The following is a 19,854-nucleotide window of genomic DNA, read 5'->3' on the forward strand; positions in this document are numbered from 1 at the left end:
TTTAAATTTTATCTTATGTTCTTCAATGTGCAGATGTGTGTATTATTGTAGTGTATCTGGATTTTTCATGAAAATTTTCTTTCATAACAATATTCTGTATAGGTCTACTACTATATTACACTAAAAACACTTTAAAAATGAGTAACTCTTGGAGTTACCACGATATGTCGTTGATCACAAAGAGTACTACCATGTTCTAGAGGGCGTCCTTCAAATGACGGTAAAGACGTTCGTGGCGAACGCGTGCTGCGTCTCTCTAACGGTGTTCGGGTTTTCAACGCAATTTTGTTCGAGTTCCGAACGCTATTCGATTGTCAATAGAGCGCCCCCTCCTGGTAGTATCCATCATGCCTAAACCAGATTTACCCATTTTCGCCATCTTTAATTGCTACATCATTACATAGTGTCTACGCCTCCGTTGGGGGCAGTAGACACAAAAATCCTGAAAAGGCTGCTTCGATGTCGACGATGCCACCTATAGCCTATTGTACCATAAAGCACACCAAAGCTAGTATTCTTGTTCGTCTCCTTCTCAATCCCATATTATAGAAGTACAATGGATCCCAGGGCGAAATACTGTACCGTACGATTTCGTTCTTGGCCTAGGCCTAGACCTATCCGCCTCGCGCACAAGCAAGGTCACTTGCAGGTCAACAACACGGATGTGGTATTAAACACATTGCATTGGTGTCTATAATATTGGATGATGAGATAACATTTTGGAGGGAAATTTAAGATAATTTATCGGAGAAATTGTAAGTGCTGCGAAAACACGGCCATATAGAAAAGACATATTTTTAGTACAAGCAGTATATTCACAATATAGTATTTGTTTTTCTGTATTAGACTGGCGACTGCATTCGTACAGAATGTTATTGTATACTCGACAACAAATTTTGTTACAAATTGAGGTTAGATGTAACACTAACCCTAGATGAAAGTGTTAAAGAACCGGTTGCTGTCATAACCATAAAAAATAATGCATTACTGCCGAAATCTTTGGAAATTGAGGTATGTCTGACAGGTTGCATAATGGTATTTTGTTATTTAATTATAGGCCTGCAGTCTATGTTGATCACTAATGGGCATCAATAACATACAATATTTTAATATTCTACTTTGTAAATAAATAAATACTACTACTGCTGATACTGCTGCTACTAACGCTGGTACTGCTGCTTCCCCACTTTTGCATCGCGCGCGGGCGTATTACCCTATAATCACATTTTTTCGTTAGTAACAATTGGCAACGACATGCATCTATACGCTTCCAGCAGAGCAGTTGTGCAATAAAGCGTTTGATTTTAACCAATTAAATATCTTTATAATGAACAGTGTTCCCCTGTTTTTTTCGAACTTTTGGTATGTTACTATTTGTATATTTCAGGAACGGATTCCGTAAAATATTTATGTTAAAATTACTTCTGTGTTCATTATAATTTTGTCTAGATATTGATTAGTTCGACTATAAAGCGTAAAACTGAAAAATACTCAGATTTTGGATTGATTTTTCGAATAGTTAACCCTCGTTAACCCTAAAATGACTTAGTTTATTATAATCCTCAATCATTTATTAATTAATATCTGTTAACATTAGAATTAGCGAATTTTGGCCAATTTATGGAAATTGAAGTTGAAATATACTATACTTTTAAAGGTCATGTAAATGTTCTATTAAATTCGAAACTTTTTTTGGTGGAAAATATTAATATGTTTGATATTTTATGAGAGATAAATGTATCAGCTTCAAAATGGAAACGATTGCGCAGCCATAGTGATTGACTGTATGTAGTGCGCATCGAGAAAAGAAGGTGCTCTCCATTTCGCCATGTTCAATTTTTTGGTAAACAATGCCTGCTGAAAATTTAATGGCGGGGAACACATGGGACTTCAAAGGTATCGCGCAAACGTTCTTCACGCGCTGCGGCAGCTTTGATCTTGGTTCATTTGCATAGCGCTGCGTGCGCGTAGCTTTTTCGAGTGATCTCCTTCTCAATAATACCTCCATGGTACTACTGTCACTACTACCACCACTACAATCACTACCATCACCACTACCTCCACTGTCACTCAAAAGTTTGGAGATAACACGGGAAATGATAATCCAGCCGACACCAATGTAAGATATCGATTAAACATTGTAATTAATTTGTTTTATGACTTTAACAAATGTTATTATTTTTATTAATTATATGCATATATGGCTTTTACTTTAGGTACCTGACGCAAACGGTTTGAGCATTGTACACATAATATGCATTGCTGGAGGTGGTGCTGTAGTGTTTGTGATCTTCCTTGTTGTGGGCCTAGTGTTGTTAAAGAAAACTACTAAGCGACACAGTGTAAGTCTATGGTGTTTTACACATATCTTACCAGATTATATTCCTTACTTGCAATTAGGCTAAAGATATATTATTCAATATATGCTGCACTTGACAGGGGCGGATTTAGTGGGGCGGCCCGGCCCCCCCACATTTTGGGAGATAAAAAAAAAGAAAAAAAAAAGAAAAAAAGAGAGAAAAAATGTTTTGTTCGGGCGTCTAGAACACAACAATTTCGCGGGGGCATGCCTCCAGACCCCCCTAGGACAGTGTTGTCTCGATCGGCCCAACTTCCCCCCCCCCCCTTTTTGATATTTCTGGATCCGCCCCTGCTTGAAGAGATAACTCTAAATCGCCTTGCGGTAAATGCTTATTGCTGCAAATCACCAGACGAGCAGCGACACTAATTTCGACGTACGCCAGTAAAAATCTCGATTTTTTCAAGGACTCGAGATGAATTTTTTGGAGAGCGTTGGATCGTTTTCGGTTTTCAGCCCGAAAGCGCGATAAAATTCGAGTGCTTTTCGGAGCCTTTTCGAGATCCACATGGTCCCAGCAGCGTCAGTCATTGTTGTCAGTTTAGAGCTTGACGGTGTCGGATGTGTTCGTTTAGAGTTAGAATGGAATCGGTAAGTATTCCATTTTCAAACATTTATTATGTCAAGTCTTAGAAGTGTTAAGGTTATGATAATTTTAGTTATGTTTAGATCAGTATGATTGTGTCCTGAACGTCTTTCAATTTGAGGCTAGGCCTAGGTGTAAACTAATATAAGGTATTCCATTAGCTTCTCTACCTAGCAGAAATTATTTTTACCATGAAATGATTTTTATCGAATAAAATAATAGTAATCGGTAATTATATTGATTATATATGTTAGTAAAACAGCTTTTATGTGTGAATTTGGTAACAAATATTGCGCTTCAATCTTATATGTTAATTTACACTATCATGTACTTTCGTTTGCAGATTGTTGGTTGCACATGTATTAGTTTGTCAGTTTCACATGTGTCCTGTGAAATTGATTTGGTAAGTACTGTATTTTCAAACATTGCCTAATTAATGCTAGAAGTGTTGATTATGGTCATCATATTAGTGATCTTTCTATAGTGTGATTGTGTCCTGTCTATGAGTATTTGAGGATAGCTATGGTTGGGCTTATAATTAATTAGGCTGAAGGCTAGTCTCTTCTAATTGAGGCTAGGCCTAACCTAATATTTGGAGGTAGGTGTATTGATATCCAAATATCTTACTAATAAATCAACATCTAATAAAATATCTCATAAAATAATAGTAATCGAAATTATATTGAATATATATGTTAGTAAAAAGCTTTTATGTATGAATTTGGTAACAAATATTGTGCTTCAATCTTATGTTAATTTACACATGCACCTTTGTTTGCTTTATGTTTGGCTAGTCTGATGTAGAGTTCTTCCAGTTTCTCCCAATTATACGCCATCGCAAAGGAAAAGTAACAACATGAATTGAGATAAGAAACCCTCAAGTTATCACATATTTACGATGACCTTCTTAACCAACCCAGGGAACAGAGGACCCCGCGGAAAAGACCTCAAATACCAACAAAGGGTGCACGTCATCGGATGACATCGGCCGATGACGAAATGATCTGAAATTAGGTCATTTACCTGATGAAGATACTATATCGAAACCGGTTTAAATACTGTAGTATTTAAACAAGTTTAAACATTAAAAAGCATATTGTTGATAAAGAATTTATTTTATACTGAAAAACATATTGTGGATAAAGCATTCATTTAAAAAATGAAAAGCATATTGTAGATAAAGCATTATTTTATTTAAAGAGTTTAATACTGAGAAGCACGATATGCATAAACCATATTTTTTTTAAACAGATTTAATTTATGTGAGGCATGTTCTTCATTTAGCCACTTTTTTAAACAGTTTTAAATATTGATAAAATATTTTAAAATGTTATATATATTTTTTGTTAAAACAGATTTAAATACTGTGAAGGCTATTGTGGATAACACTTTTTTTTTTACATATTTAAATACTGTGAAGCCTATTGTGGTTAACAATAAAACAAGATCGACTACTAACATGTTTATTACTATATTATGTTGTTTTGTAGCATTGTAAACAAAATTTTTGAAACCCATTCTTATAAGTCACCCAATCATACATTTCTACCAACCTTTAATACTAAAACTAAAAATCAGTACACCCTTTTATGTACGGAAGTATCTATTAGTATTTACATGAATTACATACTCGCAGCATTTTAATTTCTATTAGAAACTGCTATTAAATACAATATAAATATGTGTATATTCCGAATAGTGTAAAACATTAAGTATAAAAATAATCAAACTGTCCAAAGACCTATGTAACAAAGATGTGCATTTTAAGATAAGACCTTATTCTAAATATTTTGAATATTAATAAACTTGTAATGTTAACGTCGGCAGAGGTGAGTCCTTTGGCGCTATAGTTCCCCACTTCACCCTCGGTGTACCAGGGAGTTGTTAAATAACAACTCTCTGGTATTACCTCTACAGATATAGTTCGAGCCTCACTGACGTCGAGTTAATTTCCATGTTCATTCCTTTACTTGTTGATTTCCTTTATTATGATTTTACTTTTTTCATGTATTATTTTACTTTATCATTTTTAACGATTTTCTATATAATTCAAAATCTCAACATCAATTCTCATTTTGACAATGAGGAAAAGCATTATGTTCATTTTTACAAATAGACATAGTAAATCGAGATATCATGATTATTACATTATTACTATTATAATTATTTTGTATTTCTGCTATTTCAGCCTCGAGTGTTTGAGATAACACTGAACATAATGTAAGACATCGAATTAACTACATGATTATTTAATTTTATGTAATTAACAAGTGGTTTCGATATAATTCAAAACCTCACTTGATACGAGATGTGTTTGATTTTTTAGGAGGTGGAATCTAATCATGTATACGTGCCCTATTTGTCAACAATGAAGGAAGACGTGTATGCCGTACCATTTGCACAAGGTATTTAGTCATTCAAGGAGGTTATGTATTCATTGTTTATCTGTCTGACTGTTTGCAGGATTAAGCAAAAAACTAATGAATTGATCATTATGTACAGTAGATATATATTAGGATAGATTCAATTTTTGGGTGGAAATACCCATGAATAAATCTCAGAGATATTTAAAAATATCTAAAACTTACCCCATTTACATAATAAGAAATAATGGTATCGCCATAAACGCCATGCTTGTTGTATTCAGTTATCAAAGCACAAAGTTGAGGTATGCATTCTATGGAGTCACTGCACTGCAGTTTAATGTTTGATTAGCATAATTAAATCAAATATAGTTTTTTAAATTTCTATGCCAAACAACTGAAGTGGAACAATAAAATATAATATTTGTTATTGATACGTGTACAATTAGGTTAGTTTTTAACTTTAAAAATAAAAATAAGAACAAGAACATATTTTCTATGACAATAATAATGACACAAAAAACACCCTTTCCTATCTTCCGTTATTGACACTGGAATGGGTAGGGTGATCTTAAAATACAGTAATCTTAATCTGAAAATGATTAAAAAAAAAATCTTAAAATTTTGAAATTAATTTTCTCATTTTGTAGTAATATACAGATTATTAATTTAAGACAGACACTATTGAATTTTAAAAATGTGTACCTTGATTTGTATTCTGGATAATGAAAAAGTAATTAAAACACTTCCAGTGACACTTAAAGAATTTCTATCATTTTATTCTTGGTTTTTAAAAAGCCTTTCGATATTTGAGTTGAATATTTAAAGGTTTCTTCTGTTTGTCCACCGACAGAATACGTGTATCAATCTATTTATTTCGCTTGTAAAATTTTAAATTGTTAACTTGGTGTTAACAATTCAAAAAACAAAACTTTAGGCCTACGTATAAGATACAAGGTACATCGGACACTTTCTATCGATATTGTTTAATGACAATTTGTATAATAATAGAAAACAATACAGTAAATGAGATGCACCCGGACGATTTACACAAATATAACGTAATCCTGGAAGGAAACCATTCCCGGGTGTGTAGAGGTAAAGTTCCCAGCTTTGGTCTAACAAACGTCGCTATCAAGACTCTAAAAGGTAAGATGCTTGTCCTTCAATTCCATATTTCAGGTTTTGAATTCTATAACTAGGCCTAAATATCAATGTGAAGTCCAATGCAAGCCCCATAATAAAATGATTATTAATAAAGCATAACTGGACCTTGTGGCTGAATTTGAGTTATAATAACAGTGACCAGGGACAACATAAAAATACAAGAAACTATATCAGAAATTTAGATGAGGTCTGTACTTAATCTAAAATTAGATTTCATAAATTATTTGACATACCTAATGATTCTTTTTGTTTAAAGTCAACTTTTGTTTTTTTAACAAGATATTTGTAAGATGTCTAAAATTCTAAATTAATTTAAAAAAAAATGTCCTTTAGGATTTGATAGGGCTACATTACAGATAAAATAAATTCTAGGACTTATGTTATACCTAGGTGGCAAAAGACTGGGTGGCAAACGGACCGGAACCTGTTCGCAATCGTTGTTGTTAATATGTTTCTTTTGACTTTTCTTTTGGTAATGTGGTTTTTTTTCTTTTATTGTTAATTGTGGCACAATTAATTATTACATCACATTATGTTCAAACGATATTCCAAATTTATATACGTAGAGGATCATAATGTCAAGGAAAAGGAAAGAATGTTGCACGAAATAAAGATGATGAGGCTGTTGCCATGGCATGAAAACATTATCCGATTACTTGGCTTTACAAGCATCAGGGGTATGTATAGATATTGAACGATTCTTGTTGGTTGTTTTTTATCTTTTACCTTCACCTACAAATCTGGTAGCAAAATTGCTAAAGAGAAACCAAAACGTACATAATAAATGCTGTATAATGATGAATCAACTATAATCACGATAAGCGCGTTTCTACATTCCCAGGTGTCAAAGAGTAGGCCTACGGATTTTTGTTTTTGTTTTTAACAAGACTTTAGTGATGTATATCCATCGTTAGTTAATGGAACATGTCTGCTCTCATTAAGACATTCTGTAGGGTTGTCTAACAAGGTGTTTGAAAAGTCTACTGATGTCAACAATCGATTCAAACGTGTTTGGATACTCAACCTGAAACAATTGTATAGGCATATAGTTACTTAGCCTAAACTAGGTCACACTCTATGTCTAGATTTTAAGCCATGTGACGGTGGTAATTTTAGAATACTTAGCTGAAACTGTTGTGGGTCTCATTGACTCGTGTCAAAGAACTTGTTTTCGCGATGAATATGTTTGTATTAAAAAAACATAAGCACGTAGGCATATGCAATTTGTTTTGATAGTATTCCATCTATATATAATATATATATATATATATATATATATATGTGTGTATGTATGTATGTATGTATGTATGTATGTATGTATGTATGTATGTATGTATGTGTGTATGTGTGTATGTATGTATGTATGTATGTGTGTGTATGTATGTATGTATGTATGTATGTATGTATGTGTGTATGTATATATGCTGTCTCTTATACACATCTAGATGTGTATAAGAGACAGATGTACGGAAGTATCTATTAGTCAAAATACTATAAACAAAAATCAAATAAGAATTTCATCTGGTTCTGTATATATTATAGGTAAAAAATGACGCTGAGGTAGCATTTACCATTATCTCTTTGGTTCTAATAAAATCACAATCTAGCTATAATATAAACAACAATGCTGTGAGAAACGATGGCTGGGTCTGTGGGATCAACATTTATTTGTATGATTGAATGAATCTAGGATTATATCTTTACTATGTTATGTTGCATTTCGCAATACTATAAGATCGAAATAACAGTATTGGAATCGCTATTGGCAAACATGTTTATCCATGACCATGGTACTTTAATGTTTTCTGTTAGACTCAACTAGCCGTACGCTGGACGGCAGTAGAGGGACTGAGTACCAATAAGCGATTATTTTCCATGAAATCCGACGTTTGGTCTTTTGGAGTGCTGATGTGGGAGATATTAACTTTAGGTAAATTACACAGATGTTATGCATTTTATTATACACTTAAGTTATTTTTTCTGAATGAAATTGACAATGAAATTCAAATACATAATCTGTCTCAGTGAATATGAAATATCTTTTAATAATAACTAAGCAATTTATTATCAATGTTGTTAATAATAGCAGTTATAATTAATTATTATAATAATATTTAAGATATATAACTATTTGAATAATAATACTGTAAAATATAGGCCTATGCCTAGTTACATGTATATATGATATTATAATACACATATTCGTCATCGATATTTCCACATGATATTAGTTACCGTAGACAACGCATTAATAACATTAAAAGGAGCAAAAATGAGAGTGAGACTTGCATCAAATCTACTCTATCGAACTTTTAACTATACGAACATAATAAGATACTGTATCTACCTGTACATAAGTATCAAAATACTAGTCTTTATGTGATATTTTATATACGTTAAGATCATCAAAAATGAAAATCTATAAATAAATCTTCGCTACTGACTTTCTTCCATCACGGAACATGCTTCTTCTGAATAATTTCATAAGTGATAAATAAACTTTTTTCATTATAGAGAAAATTAAAAATTATATTTATTTATAAAACATTCAGGAGGTTCATTTCAACTTTGGCAGCTACCATCCAGGACCAAATCAAAAGGAATAAAAAAAATCCGCCTCGAATAAAAGCCATCAATTCCGCTGTAACTAGAGAGGGCGTAATTAAAAATTTAAACAAAATTCCCAATCTTAAATACAAAAATAATATTCAAGGATAAAAGCACACAATAAAATTTGGAAGGGCAAGCTTATTTTCATTGTAGTAAATCGTACATATATATTACTTATATACCGGTATTTAATATTACATGTTTTTCTCACACAGGATCAAAACCATATGGAAAAATGTCGATTAACACAGTTGTCGAGAAAGTAAGCGCAGGCCTGCGGCTGAAAAAACCTGAAAACATCTCCAACGAATTGCAAGTGTGGTGATTTATTTTCTAGGTTTAATGTAAATGTTCCAGTAGTAAGCATACATGATTAGGAGGCTTCAGTGTAACGGTTACTGGAGACCATTTACTTGTTCGAGAGCGGCGCTTATTATAATTTATTTTTGTGAAAATATAATAATAATAATAATAATAATAATAATAATAATAATAATAATAATATTAATAGTTTGATATTGCTTAAGTGCATTTATTGAAAACCTCAATGTACTTAACATTAGAAATAAAAAATCCAGTTATGCAAAATATAAATTAAAAAGAAAAAAAAATGGAAAAACATAAAAATGGTACCATGGCAGGCCCGTTGCTTGAGGGTTAAGGGGGACGATCCGCCCAAAAACTGGAGAAGGTCCGCATTTAAAAACGGGAAATTGATATTCGTAGATATATTTCCAATGTTCTTCAGAGTATCTGAGATCATACAAGCTAGAAGAATTTCAAGTCGGCATTTCTTCCAGATAACAATAATTGTTACATTATTGTATAATAGTTTCCAAATGGTCCACTTTCCACTGAAACTAACCTCCCACAAATCAAGTCACGCTACGGACTTGAATGTCAAATACTATATAGATAGTAGGACCGATTATTTAATCCTCGATAAATCGGTTGTTTAACGTTCTACGTCCTACTGTCGTCGTGCAATTGGAAACTCCCTAATATTATAGGACAGCGTTACGTACTTAATAGGGAAAAAATATTTTTGGTGTGTTTAAGTGCGGAGTATTCAAGATTCAGTTATTGGACCCTTTACGGTAAAATACGGTAAACTACATAGTTTTGTGATTGACCTCTCAACCAGATAGTCAGTATCATCAACAGATTTATTCCTTATGTATAATTTGATACAGTGCAAGTGAGCGCAATGTTAATAATTGTGATGATGATTATTAAGATAATAATGACAATGAAGAATCGAGGATTGTGACTATCATGATAATGATGTTGAAAATGTTATTCTATAGTACAATGATGATAATGATAATAATGATAGATGAGAAGAGGATGATATATTTATAATGTAACAAAATGATAATAATTACTACATATCATAATGATTAATGATGAACATTTTACCTTACATTTTAATTTCAGATACTCTGTTATGAATGCATGTTGGCACACTACACCTGAGAGCAGACCGTCATTTGAAAATCTAGCCAGCGACCTCGACAGTGTCATAAGCAGTAATGAACAAAGCGTTGACACCTCCTATGAAGGAGGAGAGTATTTTGCCCTAGATGTGGTGCGAAGATAATCAGATCAGAGTAAAATTATTTGAGTGGAGTTTTGTATAGATCAAGCCGGGCACTCACTGTGTCGTACAACCGTCGCACGACGAATACAACTCCGCTTCTTCCTGTGAGCGCTAGACGACGCGACGCCGTCTGCTGATTGTCGGTGGTCGTCTGAACGGATCGTCATTAAAAACGATCAGTTACGCGTACGTCTTCGCGTTGATTTCTTCATAGAATCGCGTCGGCCGACGACCGTCGGGCGCAGTGAGTGCCTGGTTTTAGTGATTAAAATGCTTGTCCTCTAATTCCAGAGTCCTGGGTTCAATTCCTATGATAGCAGAAGGACTTTTTCTCTTGACCAAAACTACTTTTTGATGCGAAGAAATAAATTATATTACAAATTGTCTTTTCGGAAATTATAGATGAATAAAGTTATAGATCTAAATATTCACAACATTAACAGAAAACATTAAAGGCTATATACAGTAAAATAACAATTAAAAAAAAAAAAAAAAAAAAAAAACTTTTCCAATATATCTGTTTAGTACTGTTGCTATACTATAATGAGTTACAAGTGAAATGCATAGAGTAAGGTAAAAATGCGTTGAAATATAATAAGGTAAGTAACAAAATATAACAATTGTGATAGTACTCACTGATATTAATTGCTCATGATGATGACATACTTTTGCTCGTTATATTTAAGATATGTATTTGTATGCTTTAGTTTACGCGTACGATCAAAATAATTAAAAAGCTACAATCTATGATAAATATTGCGTTATAAATGCATTTCATACTACACAAATACATTGTGTAAATGATTAGCGCCTTCAATAACCATTATGTATTTGTTACAGTAAATCAGGAAGATATTTGTATAATATTTACTTTACATGGACTGCTAAATAAATCAAATGATACACACTTACGGTAACGGTGTGGTATATTTAATGTAAAATTATGTATCATGATAACGACTTGAGCTTATGTAAATCACATCTTCAACTTACATTAGTGAACCTGAGGTAAGCTTGCGAGAGGCTCTGGTTGCAGCCGAAAGTAGGCCTATAGTAAAGAAACATATCAAATCTTAGTTTGTTGCGTAGCACTTAACTGTGAACATATAAATGTACAGTAATATATAAAATAGCTGAATAATAAAATCAGACAGAATTATTATACTTATGAAGTTATACACATTCAAAATGATAATACCAATCCTATGTTTGATGTTTATATTCAAAATTCACAATAATTAGCCTAGTTTCACTAACATATTACTGAAACCCCAAAAAGTTAAAAATGTACCCTATACTCGAGTGGCATCATTTTAGTGAAGGTGCGGGACTAAGTTTGCGATGCCAGAGCGTTTCATGCATTTTGCGTATGTAGATTAAACATTTGTTCGATGTATTTGAATAAAAGTATTTGAAATGATTTGTATTTTTCATGTTATAAAATCAGTTACATTATTAGTCAGTCGCTATTGAGAATCATGGCTCCAAATGACAGGGTGATCACACTGGCCATATTTATCATTTTACTATTAAAATATTTTGTCTTTGTTTAATAATTGTTCTGAGTATTTTTACTGTATTGTAAAGAAATGTTTATCTTTGTTATATGAAACTCATCATGTATTAATTCCCATTAAGTTAAATGAATTGGGGATAAAAATATACTTATTACCGGTTTAATGTATATATTATAGAAGGGATCTGAGTGTAGGGTGAGAATGTCCACTAGGCCTAAGAATTGAAGCAACCTTTCGTGAAAGTACAAAGCGACCAAAGGAAGAGCATTTTGTTATTTTGATCGTGTAAATAATGTACGAGCTTAATGTATTAAAATGGTATTCGCTGAGAGAAAGAGCAAATGAAGGGCCCCAAGAGACTAGACAGGTGGTTACAAAAACCACATATAATATATCTTGGTTTTTTATAATTTGTTGAGCTCTACAGTCTCCTTTAGTTGATTGGCCAATATTCATGTTAGAATCCAACAAAAACTTGCGTTACTTTTATGACCATTTGTGACAAAACAGGCTAGTGTTACTAAGAAGGACGACATTGGATTTTTAGAAACGAGGTATTTGTCGGTATCCTGTCTGAATTTAAACACATATAATTGTTCACAATTGTCTTATTACTAAAGTTCCGGCTTGAGTCCACTAAATTTCTAGGCATACACGAAATACACAAAATATAGACTATATAACAATTTATAATTATATTTCAGTACAGCAATTACTTAAATACAAAAATAAATAATTTATATAAAAATATAGCCTATTTCACAATTTATAATAATATTTCAATACAGCATAAATGATGGAATAAATAGATTTAGAAAAAAAATGAATCAGTGAATGAAATACAAAATAAAGAATTATAATACAGAAATATATAACCATTAAAAACAACATAAAACGATCCATTTAGCAATGCACAAATAAGAATAGGATGTATACGAAAAAAAGCAAACACACCTAGAAAATAGCTATGAAAATGTAGAATAAAAATTGTTAAAAATGTGTTGAATGAGGTGTATTTTAAAGTTAGACTATACACTGTCGTTGATGACGTTAAGTCTAGTATGTGCAATATTGAGTATGGTGTGCCCCAATGTTCCATTATTGGACCTCTGTTATTCATACCTGTCTCTTATACACATCTAGATGTGTATAAGAGACAGTGAACCTTATAGGGGACCTAATTACTGAAATGTCTAAAATAAATGAATGATTTAAATGCAACAAAATGTCTTTGAACATAAGCAAGACTAATTATGATCTTTCGTAGTAAGAAACCTAATGTCGACACAGACCCTATTACAATATTTATTGATGGTAAAGAAGTTGACAGAGCAAACGTCACAAAATGTATTGGGATAATCATAGACGAACACGTAACTTCTAAAGAACATATCAGTTTTATCTCAAAAAAATCTATGTACATCGGAATACTATATAAGGCAAGACATTTCTTTCCTTTTCATGCTTTTTACTATCTATAGATCTCTTGTTGAACCAATTTTTAACTATGGCATTATAATATGGCTGCATGTACGAATCATATATCTTGGTGAAATTAAACGTCTTCAAAAAAGCAATTCGAGCTATCACCTTAAAAAATATAGGGAGCGTGTATCGTCCGTTTTCCGTAGACATGGGCTCCTAAAGATCCATGATATCATCGCATATCAAATTGGTGTTGCTATAATTCGTCACAAAAGATCTTAATATTAGATTAGTGTCTATATTAGGAAATGAAACCCATCAACACCATTATAACACAAGGGGTAAAGCTGAACTTAAGACGAAAAAGAGAAAACTTAAATATACTATAGTCTTAATGCTATCTATATTGCACCTGAAATAGGGAATAGACATTGACAAAAATCTCAAACAGCCAATGTCATTATCCATATTTAGAAAGAATTTAAAAAACACACTACTGATCAAATACTAGAGTACTTTACTTGTCTTTTTATACCGTTGTATTCTATCATGTTTTTATTGGCCTGACTTTTATAAATTACTTTTATCAATTTAAAAAAAAAGTTCTTAGCAATTGACTATTCTTTTTATTTCTATTTTTAAATTTGTTTTAATACTTATTTATGCTTTCATCAATTTTATTTAATTTTTCATTATCGTTCTTTACGACTTTTTTCAATTTTATCTTTTTATTCCTGCAACTATTTTTCATAATTTTATAGTTGTATAATTTATTTTATGAATTTTATCATACATTTTATGAATTTTATCAAAACTTTAATATAATTACATAGTCTTACCTTTACTTTCTGAGTCTAAAAATTGTGAAATAGTGTCCGGGGTCATTGGTTTGTTGGCTTTTGAAATACTTCCTCTGATTTTTATGTTAGGTTAGGTTGTATTGTCTTGTGTAGTTGTGAATTTGTGTTTTTATATTATTTAAATGGTCTTCATTTTACAAGCTCATTTGAGTCTTTAATGTCCGTATCATTTTTTATCCTACTTTTAACTTTTAAATACATTTTATTTGTAAATTGTATTTATTTGATGATGAATAAAACAGAATTGAATTGAGTTGTATGTTGGTATGGTGTTGATGGTAAAAGGGAGTGTGTTCCAGAATGATGGAGCTTGGTAACTGAAAGATGATTTGAATATTTGAAGATTAGTATGAGGAATATATTATCAACGGTAATATATCTGGTGTGCATGTGCATTTGCTGTCTGATCTCAAGTTTTCGTGTCAGATAGTCTGGAGCCATTCCCCACCCCCAAAGTTTTAAAGTCAAGACACGCGAGTTGGTAAAGGTACCGTTGGTACTTTTATTGTTGGAAAAAACAGGGGTGGCGCCAGGATTTTCCAGACGGGAGGGGGGAGGGCGAGGTCACTGACGGGGACCGATACCCAGACGAGGGCTCAGATTTCCCTGACGAAAGGAAAGTGGGCGTGGTCTAGCTTAGATTAAAAAGTTACGAAAGTGGTCCAGGGGGCGAGGCCCCGGTAATTTTGACAATTTAGGGGTTTCAAAGGCTTATTTAATCGATTTTAGAGTACTAATATGTAGAAAATACATATATATTTTTTTCTCCCCGACGGATTGTGCTTTTTCTCCCCGACAGAGAGGCCAGCTCTCCCCGACGGGGTTGGGGTTGGGGGCTGCCGCTGGCACCACCCCTGGAAAACAATGGAGAGGGTGGTGTTTGAGGTGGTACATTGTGTATGGTTCGGTCTACACGATTTTGAAGTTTGGAAGATGAAAATGTGTTTTTTTATTCCTCAAAGAACAGTGTTGAGTGCGGTTAGTAACGTATGATGTGAAGCTAGCAAGTGCAATGTTGTTAATGCCACAGCAGGAGAGCCTACGAAGAAAAATTTGGTGATTGACCATGTCGAACGCATTTTTTAGATTGACGTATTCTACTCCTGTTATCTTGCCATCGTTAATATTATGCAGCCAAATGTCGGTAGTATTAGTAAGTGCGTTAAGAGTAGAAAAATTGGTTAGAAAACCAGATTGGTTATCTGTTAGTAGGTTGTGTTCGTTTAGTTAATTTATTAGTTGTATGTGAACTGCCTTTTTATGTTAAGAACATACGATATGAAAAACGGAAGTAGGGTTAGATAGTGGCCCAGACTTGTGAATAGGTGTAACTTTAGCATGTTTGAAAGTGGAAGGAGCGACCATTCTGAGAAGATGTGCATTCAGTACATCTAGATCAGGCGGCGTAAAGACCTTGAGGGATCGAAGATAAGAATAAACATAATCAGGATAAATATCATTAAAGCTAAAAGGAATATTATCTAAAAAAAGAACAGGGATCCATATCAGTAGGTGGAATCAAGGGCGAATGCAGAATTTTCAAACAGGGGGTACATTTTTGGTATAGATAGGCCTAAGTGAGTAGCGCTTTTTTCAATACATAACATTAATATGTATAAGGGGGGCTAATATACCCCAGTGGCTGCATAGGCGGATTCAAGGGGGTGGGGGAAACCGGAACGGGTTCCCCCAGAATTCGTCAAAATTTTAAAAAATGAAAATTCGACTAAAATTTTGAGTCTAGGAGTACCATTTCCGGCCATCTAGAGGTGTCGTAATCATAAATTTTCTTACCTTAGCCTAAACCATGGTAGGCCTGAGGTGGTATAGACCCCCGTTCCGCAACCTTTTTAGCCCACGACCCAAATTATATGTCAAGCACTCAGACGCGAACTATCGAACCAGAAGTAATAAATCATGTCCGTCATTTTTTATACGCGCGAGGGATAGCTGGTATTAGACGATACTATCACCCATAAAAGCAATTTAATACCCCTAAAAATTAAAATAAAACTTTGAATTACTAATTTAACAAAACCATATAAGTTATCAAATTTTTAAATACGTTAATGATTTGTAAAAATTAATGATTTACAGACATTTTACTATACATAGAATCCTAGATTTGCTGCCAGAAAAGAATGGGTTTTGCGAAGACATAGACACTTTAAATTGAAATATTTTTTCAGCTGAAAGCCAAACACAGTTGAAATGAAAAAAAAAAACTAACACTTCAGGTTGTCATAGCTGAAGTACAAATGTTTTTATAGTATATTTTTTTAACATGAAACTGTGTAAACTTAAGGATTACAAAAGTAAAGTGACGGGAGTGGCGCCCGCTGGCGACACCCCTGGTAGGAAAACTGGAGTCAAGATAATTAGAAACTGTTAACTTTAAACTATTCAGTACTATTCAAAAAGTGCCATGTGCACGTCCGACGTCAATGCAACCGGTCTAGGATCAGTATAGCAGCTAATAGGGTGTCTTTTTGGAACTAGGATTAAACATGATGTTTTCCAAGCCTGTGGATGTACATGAGAAGAGAAAACAACATTAAAAATATAAGTAAAGATATGCGAAAGCTAACAAGCGCACACATTTAGCCCTCTGGGTAGATTCTTATCGGGACCAGCTGCTTTCAATGCCTGTAGCCCTTTAAAATATTCTGTTACCTCTACTGCATCGGTTTCAAATATAGAGTCACGATCATATAATAAATCATTAATCTCATGTTTAAGTTTCAAATATTCACTCATGAAAGTCATGTTTATTAAATCTATTAAAGAACTCATTTAATTCATTTGCATATTGTTTGGACATATTAGCATTAGTGCTCCTTATTTTAGTTGGATTATATCCACGCATCTTGCTATACTTGCCTCATGTCATTACATATAAATTTGTTTTCAACCTTATTTTTGTATTCTAATTTGTTTTTACGAATTACTCGCTTCAATTCTTTCTGAATGATTTTAATTTGAGCTGCATCACCAGTTTTTAAATGCTTTTCTTTCTTGCTTAATCACTTCCAAAACAGTTTTGCTTATCCAAGCCAAAAACTTTTAATTTCTTGACTGGAATTACATTTTCAGTACAAAAATTTACATAAGCATTAAGAGTTACTATCAATTTATTCAAGTTTGTACAGTTCTCTTTGAAGATGTTCCAGTCTGTCATCTGGAACTCAAATAAGAGCTATTCAACTGACTCATCAGACCATTGCTTCACTGTAACAACCTTTGGTTTTTGGCGTTGTACTTTTGGGTGGTATTTTGGTTGTAACTGAACTAAGTTATTATTGAATGATAACTGAACTAAGTTATGGTCTAATAGACCTAGGTTCGGCAGTTTTCTTGACACGAAGGCATCTTTAACATTTAAAAAACAAAGATCAAGAGTAGCCTCACCCCTTGTACTACACTTATTATGCTGGTAAAAATAAATACTTAATTATCTGGCGGCCGCCATATAATTACAAATTTTGAAAACGCCCACAAATGTAACAACACACCACCCACAAATGTAATAATGTCCACAAATGTAACAACCAACGCCCACAAATGTAATAAAGATCATCGCCCACAAATGTGATAATGCCCACAAATGTAGCAACAAAACATGACCTCTTCGCCCAAAAATGTAATAATTTTAACTTCGAATGTAGGAGATGTAAGATCCAAAAAGATGGCCAAACCGCGCATTTTGTGACAGAAATGACATTTTGAGCGTTTGATTTGTAAAGCGTGCGAACAAAAAAAAAAAAAAAATGAAAAACAAAACAGTTTAAGAGTCATTTTTTAAACGTCCGGGAGGGGTTAAATGTCAAAGGTTACAGAGGTTATAGGAGGAGTATATTTATGTGTCAAAGGTTATGTTTCTTATTATCTGGCGGCCGCCACATACATATGTGGAAACTCTTAAAGTTTAATTCACTGGTATAAATGAATAATCTTTAACCTTTAACCTTTCGTACAGAAAAAAATCGCGAGCCTATTTTTAACATACAGTTTATGCTGTATGCTCGTCCATTCGTATTAACGTTGTCAATAAGATCACATGCGCCAATAATTTCCACCAGTGCTTTCTTGGTATTACTATTAGCTCAAGACGGTGCGTGAGATCTTGATTAGTTTGGACTTGTAAGTAAGATGTTTATTTTGATATAATTTTTCATATTGCATTAATTGCAATTCATTCGCAAATTACGAATGGTGCTGCGGCGGAAAAGATAATCGTCCAGAGAGTATATGGCTTGACATGACAAGAATGTTGTGAGTACAGTATTACATAACAGCAGAATAGCAGATGAAATTAGTGGTGGTGGTTAGCTTGTTCGCCATCGGTCGATTGAGAATAGCAGGACGGCATGATCATTGCCGGTTTTCTTGAAAACTTAGATGAGAATGTGTTAAAGGTAGTAGGACTAGGCTATAGACAAATGAAAGAAGATGAAAGTTGGAAATATACTGTCTGTCCAGGGAGCTCTCATCATTCTGTCAAAGATAAATATCCTCACTTTGATATTGACGAAAGGAGAATGTGATTCCACTCCACACCTCAAATCATGCCAACATCCACAATCCCAGGATTGATTGGGTTATTAGGGGCGCTTATTCAAACGGGGCGCTTATTCGCGCGAGTACGGTATTTTATAACATATAATTTAATACGTTTAGATTTTACCGTTCTTAGTACGTTTGTGTTAAAGAAATGAAATTTGTATTTCATGAATAATTAGTACCTTAATCGTATTATTTATTTTTATTTATTTATTTTTTATTTACAAAAGTTTGGTACACAACCTGTTGAGGCAAGAGAGCTACATAGTGGTTTGACTAGTGGCTAATAATTAGCCTCCCCCTGAAGTAAGCTTAAGCTAACGACAAACATCACAAAAGAAAGAAAGGAAAAAAAGACAAAAACGTGAACAAGACAGCAAGGGGATTAGTTTTTAAGGTGTTCAATTAAATTTTGTTTTACTTTCCGGTAATGCTATGTAACAAATAGAGAGCATAGTACTGAATCAATTTCGGATTAATTTTAACGCGTGTTATTGACTATTGTATACCCGGTGACAGGAGAAAGGAAGAAGGACTGAAAAGTACAAGACAAGACCAAGCATACCCCTCCCTAGGATGAAACTCCTTAGAAAATTATTTTCCTGGTTTTTAAATAAAAAATAGAAAACAAAATGGCATAATTATGTGCTAAACTATCTCGGAACAGTGTAAAATAGCCTGATTGATGAACCTCTGCCTGGATGGACCATCCTAAAAAAATATAAAGCTTTACCTCAGTCCATCATGGTTGAGGCTGAGATTGAACGAAAAATAAGGATTTGCAAATCTGGATGCCTTGAAATGACA

At 33.2% G+C, this 19,854-nt stretch overlaps 1 protein-coding gene across 1 annotated transcript; it reads left to right on the forward strand.

The window, feature by feature from the left end:
* The first annotated feature begins 2,234 nt into the window (after window positions 1–2,234).
* LOC117121879 (fibroblast growth factor receptor 1-like) lies at window positions 2,235–11,489 on the forward strand. Its single transcript, XM_033267265.1, has 8 exons — window positions 2,235–2,342; window positions 5,272–5,350; window positions 6,320–6,457; window positions 7,042–7,152; window positions 7,592–7,659; window positions 8,288–8,405; window positions 9,301–9,397; window positions 10,523–11,489. The coding sequence occupies exons 2-8, from the start codon at window positions 5,314–5,316 to the stop codon at window positions 10,683–10,685; spliced, it is 732 nt and encodes a 243-aa protein (XP_033123156.1). The 5' UTR covers window positions 2,235–2,342; window positions 5,272–5,313; the 3' UTR covers window positions 10,686–11,489.
* Window positions 11,490–19,854: the final 8,365 nt, after the last annotated feature.

The sequence above is a fragment of the Anneissia japonica genome, unplaced genomic scaffold, assembly GCF_011630105.1.
Source record: "Anneissia japonica isolate Jap-2015-1 unplaced genomic scaffold, ASM1163010v1 scaffold1929_len197191_cov155, whole genome shotgun sequence".
In the NCBI taxonomy this organism is placed as follows: Eukaryota; Metazoa; Echinodermata; class Crinoidea; order Comatulida; family Comatulidae; genus Anneissia; species Anneissia japonica.

Bases quoted from the DNA above. Each gene is read 5' to 3' on its own strand.
- LOC117121879 (XM_033267265.1), top strand. From the start codon at position 5,314: ATGAAGGAAGACGTGTATGCCGTACCATTTGCACAAG. The intron at 5,351-6,319 runs GTATTTAGTCAT...GTATAATAATAG, and splicing joins TGCCGTACCATTTGCACAAG to AAAACAATACAGTAAATGAG. The intron at 7,660-8,287 runs GTTTGTATTAAA...GTTTTCTGTTAG, and splicing joins CTTGTTTTCGCGATGAATAT to ACTCAACTAGCCGTACGCTG.